General features: G+C 36.3%; 1 protein-coding gene across 12 annotated transcripts in view; it reads left to right on the top strand.

Moving 5' to 3' along the window:
• Window positions 1–1442: 1442 nt before the first annotated feature.
• Window positions 1443–7500, top strand: part of l(2)k05819 (transmembrane protein 94-like protein l(2)k05819) — a 49335-nt gene continuing 43277 nt past the window's right edge. For 8 of the 12 annotated variants that reach the window (XM_043026349.2, XM_043026351.2, XM_043026357.2 and 5 more), the window contains exons 1-9: window positions 1583–1916; window positions 4796–4903; window positions 5078–5224; window positions 5377–5513; window positions 5641–5834; window positions 6020–6283; window positions 6397–6594; window positions 6701–6871; window positions 7037–7140. In XM_043026349.2, the coding sequence (XP_042882283.2) occupies window positions 1861–1916; window positions 4796–4903; window positions 5078–5224; window positions 5377–5513; window positions 5641–5834; window positions 6020–6283; window positions 6397–6594; window positions 6701–6871; window positions 7037–7140 (1379 nt within the window). In that variant the 5' untranslated portion in view covers window positions 1583–1860. Of the gene's footprint in view, window positions 1917–4795; window positions 4904–5077; window positions 5225–5376; window positions 5514–5640; window positions 5835–6019; window positions 6284–6396; window positions 6595–6700; window positions 6872–7036; window positions 7141–7500 lie in introns of all 12 variants that reach the window. The other 4 variants (XM_086549719.1, XM_086549721.1, XM_086549720.1 and 1 more) reach the window with 3 other exon arrangements.

Genomic DNA, 7500 nt, shown 5'->3' on the forward strand with positions numbered 1-7500 from the left:
AGAAGATTTGGGGAAAGCTATGTGTATGTGCGTGTGTGTGTATATATATATATATATATATATATATATATATATATATATATATATATATATATATATATATACATATATATAAATATATGTGTGTGTGTGTATGTGTATATATATATATATGTATATATATATATATATGTATATATATATATATATATTTATATATATATATATATATATGCATATGTGTGTGTGTGTGTTAGTGTATGTGTGTGTGTTTGTGTGTGTATATATGTGTGTATTAAGGGGGTACTAAGGGATTCATTCTCCCAGCTAATCTATCCCGCACACCCTTATTCTGATAGGAGAAAAAATCCGGTTAGCAACATATTATCTTACACATTTATATTCGAATGACTGGCATCATCATACTCTACTGTTTCAACCATCACTAAGTATAGGTGTAGAGCGTGCTGGATTCCAGCCCAGTCACACACAAATGTGCAATACTCTATCTGGATTGTTGCTGGATAGCTAAACAGGCGCAATTGCACCCTGTATATTTGGTCGGTGTGTACAGTGATTCATTCTCTTTCATAAGACTCAGCCAATTTATTGAAGGATATAAGTACTCAGGCACTGATATCAGTTTCTGGAACATTTTATTAAAAAATGTCTTGGAATTTTGTCATGCCGTGCGTGTTTTTCCATCAGGCATCTTCCTCTTCTATATTTGTGTTTTACGCAAGATGTTCCGAGTAAGGGGGTCGAAAAGAGTAAGGAATTGAGCTGTAGAGACCATGATCTTTAATGTATTTTATTATCGCAATCCAGTTTGGTTTCTTGTATTACTTTCATGACGCTATTATTAAACGCCTGCTGTACAGTGTACACGGGTCAGTAATGTTTACACAAGTTAGGAAACTGTATTAAATTTGATTTCACGATATGATACAGAAACTACCTTCAGTCTTTTATTTCACTTTGAAATATTATAGCACCACTATTTACTAAGCGTGACAACCCAAGACACCGTGGCACCCGATTTGAAAACCATAGGATAAGGATAAGCCAGATGTGTTGAGCAGATGCTTCGCCGGGTTAATATTCACTATGGCAAGCCTGCCTGTGTTAGCGAGTGCTGACTCTTGAGAGTGTGCTAAATGTTGACTCGATCTGAGATTGGTCCTTACCCACCGTGGTGCCCAACCGCAGCAGTAACCGCCAGGAGAAAACCACAGGTATACACCTTTCTCTAGTACCAATTATATATTATATATTTCCTTTTATCTTTATTCATATATCTATTCCTTTTGGATCTTAACCCATAGTCTGAAGAACCCTGATATAGACAAAGTGCCTCTCCGATTTTGGGTCACAGGATTCCATAACTAATCGTCAAGGAAGGCGAAATATTGTAGTTAGCCCAAAAAGTTGATCGTTTTCTACGGTCCGACCAGAGAAAACGGGCAGCCCGATCCCGGAGCGCCAATCTCTGCCCGACGACCAACAGGCTCATCCTCGGGCTGGCTCCTATCTCTGCCCGACGGCCACCCAGCTCCTCAGCTGATAAGTGTAAATACCGATTGCGTTCCTTATCAGGGCGGAAGTGTGTACTCTGTGGACGAGAGCCGAGAATGTTTATGCTCTTCCTAAGATTAAACTAAGAATTATCAGGAATTGGTATGTGAATTTAATATCGCCTCGGTGCATTGTTAGGAATAACTAAACTAAGAGAAAGAATTGGTGGTATATAAATAGCCAGAAACAATATACAAAACGGTACTAATCAGAAACGGGATGAAATAATCCAGTGCGACAGAGAACTTGCACTCGGCTGACACAACAGTTGCAAATTGCACTCGGTAGTTCGGTGAGTATAAGATCATGGTAAAGCAAGCAACAAGGAGGGAACGGTACCGGTACTACGGTAGCACACACCGGTAGGTTTAATTTATGGCTTCCAGTATCTGATGAGGGGGTTTGGGGCCTTGCAATTGCAGCCCTTTGCAAGCAGTGAGATCAAGAACTTTCATGTGTGATGAGAAATAATTTTCTGAAAAACTGCCTGTCACTTGAGGGTTATGGAAGCTCAGACTGCAAAGCTTGGAAGATGGGTTGGGGCGGCAAGTTACTTTTCCATAAATCTTGGGTTACATTTGGAAGACGACCACAGTGGCCTTCAAAAAAAGAGTTCTTTCTTTTATCTATCTTACACTTTATCTATAAGGGAAAGTCTACAATCTGAGGACCAGTACGGTAGTGTCACAGCGTCAAGAAGTCGCAGCGGCCTCCACGCTTTTGACCTCAGCTAAGGCCAACAAAACTCCCCCACATATTTTCTGGCAAAATAGAACTTGGACTGGTTACTTATTTGACCACATAGTGCATGGTAGGTCCATCTTGCCAAAATGAATATGGTGGAGGTTTGATGGCCTTTGCCACTTCTCTGAAAGGCCTGGAGGCATAGTAGAGTTAGATAGGTCTAAAGATAATGCACATGTGTCCTCTTTTTGTAGAATTTCAAACATTTTTATATAGCTGAGGCAACAAAATAGAGATATATTGTGAATGTAACACAGTTGATATGATAGGATCACCTAATAGTCAGTAGCTATGGAAAGAGCAAACAAAGAATAATACTGAATTCCCAAGGTGCTGAGAGAAAAAAAAAGTGGGACAGATATTGCAGTCCTAAACATTGCAATGCAAGCAAAATCTTACCCATACATATTTGGCTTTGCAGTCTGAATCTTAGCTACCATACTCTCCAGATTGCTTTTTTTGTTGTAATGAAACATTATCCTCGCAGCTACTATTTAATCAATAGGCATCTGTGCATCCAAGAATGATCCTTTGAAACGAGCAACTTTCATCATCAGCAGAATAAATTTTTCCATGCAGAGCAATCATTGTATCATCAGTTGGATTATAATAGTTGAAAATGCTCTAAGATATACAGACATTTTCCATGGTCTGTAAGCTTTAACATAAGGACAGAATAATATCATCTTAGAATTACAGAACAGACTGTTAGCTTGGTGTAGGAAGTTCCCTGTTGCAGCAATTTTATTTCTTTGTCATGCAAATGTGGTGCTATGCTTTATGTTCTCCATGAGAAAAGCAGAGCATGCAGTTTGGCACACTTTAGAACCAATGGAATGCATGAGTACCCTTTTTTATCCAACCTCTTATGGTATGCAACTATTGCAGAAAATCATTATGCTCTCTATGTTTTAGTGAGATAAAGCAAGTAATTGATGTGTCTTTAGGAAATTAAAATGTCATTTGATATGATTATTCAGTAAGCTTGACCCAGATATTAGACAAGAGGATGTGATGAATCTCAGGGAAAATATGGATAATGAACAGACAGACTATTAGAACATTTTTTTTCAACAGGTAGAATATATTTCCCTTGATTTTAGATTAGTTTAACAAGTTTGATACTTTCTCTGCTATTTTACAAGCTGCTGTAAGTAATGGTAGATAGCACCAAAGAAATAAAGCAGAAGACATATTACTATTGGATCCAGACTTGCCACATGAGTAGAAACAATAATGAAAACTGAAATAAGAATATGGTTGAACAACTCATGGGCACTTGCCCCTGTAACTCCTTCCTTGTTACCAAGTTTGTTTTTCTATGTCTTTTGTATGAATAGTAAATTTCATTTTCCAGTAGATGAAACTAGACAGTTTGCACACAGCAAGTATAGATGGCCCATACATACTAGATTATTAGGCTTATGCATTATAATTGTGCTTATTTTTTCATGTTGTCAAGGTGTTCGTTCTACATCAAAATTTAATGAATATATATATATATATATTATTTATTTATATATTATTTTTTTTTTAGGGGTGGGGGCAGTATTAGCATGCTGAAAATGCAGATGTGCTTCTTTAGCTAAACCATTTCACACAGCTCTAGCTAATTTGAATGTATTTGATATTTGGTTTGAGATCTTCTATTTGCTTTGAGTGTTTATGTAGAACTTTATTAAGAATATCAATAACCATGCATATATTGTTCATCTCTTATGGAATATGTGATATATAAGACATTGTTTACACCTTAATAAGTCCTACCTGTTTTATAGGCTTCTGGAATATACTTATATCACGTACTGTAACAATTTTTAAAGTCTACAATAAATTTACAGCAAGGAGGGATAGTGTTGGGCCTAAAGCTGAGCTTGAGAAAATTCCTTTAAGTGTTCTATGTAAAAACTGTCACATAATGATAAATTGCTCTGAATAAGCTTTCTAGTGAAGATGATTTTCTAGTAGTCTAGCTACAGGTATAACTGATTCTAAACCAAGACTCATCAGGGTTTAACCAATTAACGCTGGAAGACAGGATGTTCACATCACGATTTGGCTGGTCTTCCCATGGGGTGATGAGGGATAAAAGATTATAATTAGCACAGTTACATTCCATTAAATTGTTTCTAAAGTGTATATATAACCCTCATAATAATTTTCTACATGAAATGATTGGATATTGTTATATATATATATATATATATATATATATATATATATATATATATATATATATATATATATATATTTATATTTTTTTTTTTTTTTTTTTTTTTTTTTTTTTTTTTTTTTTTATTCCTATATGTTTAAGACAAGCCCAGTTTATATGTTTATATGTAAACTTATAGGTTACATTAACATTTTTCTCATATCATTATACAAGTTTGACAGTTATATTATTGTCCCAATGTAATTTTTTCTTTTTCCTTTCAACATCCATTACATTTCCCTAGAAAAGTGCCTTAACCATTTTATATTGCTTCATTTATTTCAGGGAAATGGCCAGTTGTAGTGATGGCTTGACTACGCATGAAGCTCTTACCCGCTTGCATGAAGATATATCAATTGCCCTTGAAGAATACCAGAAAACAGAGGCAGAAAAGTGAGTTTGTTTTTATATTAAGACTTTCAGTTTATTTGTTACACAGATCAGAATAACTGGTAGTTTATACATGAAAATAGCATAATCTAATACAGTGTTATTCTAAAAGCATGGGACATGTTGATTTTTAGTAGATTCACTAAATTGTTACCACTAAAGAAAACTAAATTTCAGGAATAAAGGCTTTGGACAGAAGAGTGTAAACTATGAAGCCTTTCATCGTAAGAGCTACCTGTCAGTCTTCAGATGGACCTCAGCACTGGCACTAATAGTAGAAGGCATTGTTCTCTTGGTAGCTTATGCAGCACGCAGTGACCCAAAGTAAGGAGCTCTTTTGTTATGGTATGATCACTAGATTGATAAATTAATGGATAGATAGATCCATATCTTTCTATCTATTGATGGATAGGTATGATAATGTATATGAGAAAGCTTACATAATTTTATGTACTCACATTATTTCCAAATTTCAGATATCAATATCTTCCAGCAGAGTCTTTTTTCATTTTTGCTGCAGTTGTTCTCAATGTTTACCTGGTGTGGTGGGACACTCGTCTCAGGCATAAGGAGCTCCCACACCAGACACAGAATATATTACGGGACCTAAAGGGTGAGAGCCTTAGTGTTGTAAATGTAATCATGAAGCAAGCCCTGGGACTAAGACAGAATAAATTTGTTGATAATTTTGTGTATTTATTCATTTTAATCCTCTTTGAAAAATATTCCTTTAATTTCAGAATACCAATCAACTGTCCTTTGGTCAGCAGAGAACTATCCACACCTGCATTCTCCTTTATCTCCTTGCATTACCCTTCAGTGGACACTGAGAGATGGGAACACAGTTAATCTACCTTGGTCACTGCTGGTGCGAGGAGATGTTATTTTTCTCAAACCTGGACAAAAGGTTCCTGCTAAATGTAGACCATTGCAGGCAAGTTTCCTTACCTGTGATATCCTGATGACAAGGAATGACTTAATCTGTTGTAAATGCTGTGGACCAGACCCATGTTGAATATAAACTTATGAGTTTAATAGGACATCCTGTTATATCTGTTAAATAAAAATATTTTGTCTAAAATTGCAGAAGAATCATAAGCATTGGCTTTTTTCTTATAGGACAGCAGCACAGGGAGTAGTGGAGAACTTCACTTGGGGGATATCTATTCCCCAAGTCTTGAGGGTATAGGAGAAGGATTCAGTTCTCCAAAGGCAAGAACACCTCTCAAACCACAACCTCATTTGGTGCTGGAAACCCCTTATATCACAAATTTAAAGATTGTGTTAGCAGAAGGCCTCAACAGACCAATAACAGTTTTTAATAAACAGAGGTTTCTGATCTTCAGTTGGGCAATGGAGACAGTTATTTTACCTGTGGTTGTGGTAAGTCAAATATACCTGTTGTTTATTATTATTAAGTTTTACCAAATTGAGAATAGCAAGATAATTCTGTTTTCTTTCAAAACCGTCTGTATCTGCCATTCTCTTCCTACCAGGTTCTTATGTTAATTATCAACATCTTGAGAGTGTACTATGGAGACTGGGTGGGCCACTGGTCTGAGGTGCTCCTGATAGGGCCTGTGTGTGTAGCACTGCCCTTGATCCCCCTTGGCCTACCACTGGTTTGGTTAACACTGAATTGGTTAGGCATCGCTCGGATTCTCACTATGTATCATCATGCAAAGCATATGCAGGTAAGATTTTGTTTACTTTTATATGCATAGTTGTTTAATATTTTTGATATAGCATATTTACATTTTCAAAGGATTTATGCCCTAAAATGTCTCTTTTTATTCCTAGAGTGATCCAGTGGAGGATCCATTTGAAGATGCAGAGCTTGAAGCTTTGCATTTATCTGAAATATCAGTAAAGTGGGTGGAACTGAGAAAACACTTTTTACTAACAGCCTTAGGAAAAGAACCTACTCCAATTCGTACTGCCAATGTGCTCCATGTTTTAGCATCTGTTACCGTAAGTTGACAGCTGATATTTATTTTTTTATTGGCCAACATGGTCATAGAAAGATTGTAGTTAAATAAGTTTGTGCTTGCACCAAATATGGATGATGTTCAATGTTTGTGTAACAACAATCTCTTCATACTTGATGCAGTTGGATGAGCAACCTTCCTTTTTCAGAACCTCTGTTGTGTGGATAAGAAAGGAGTATTGTCATGGCCAAACCCAACTGCAGAGAAAGTTTTTTTTCTTAAAAACAGGGCACACAATAATTTAGCATCAAGGTATGTGGTATTACTAATAATTATATATTTTAAAAATACACCTTAACCCATTCACGACGGGGGCATTCTAGCCTTGAATGTCACAATGCCGGGGCTTTCGAATTATTAGGCCTAAATCAATTAAATGGCTGGCACAATACTGTGCCGCCCGGCCACTGGGCTTTTGAATGAGCGGTACAAGTTTACAAGTAGTTTTTTTTTTTTTCCTTTGTCACCTGTAGAAAAATGTTAGGAGCATTAATTTTTTTCTATTGGCTCTAAGTTGATTATAGACAGGTAGAATGTAGCTTTGTTTTTTGCTGCGACACTCAACTGCATGTGGGACTGCCAACCACTTGGCCCTATCTCATTCCCAGAAAT

Source organism: Penaeus japonicus, unplaced genomic scaffold (genome assembly GCF_977035675.1).
Source record: "Penaeus japonicus unplaced genomic scaffold, GWHDUDI00000001_assembly GWHDUDI00000022, whole genome shotgun sequence".
In the NCBI taxonomy this organism is placed as follows: domain Eukaryota; kingdom Metazoa; phylum Arthropoda; class Malacostraca; order Decapoda; family Penaeidae; genus Penaeus; species Penaeus japonicus.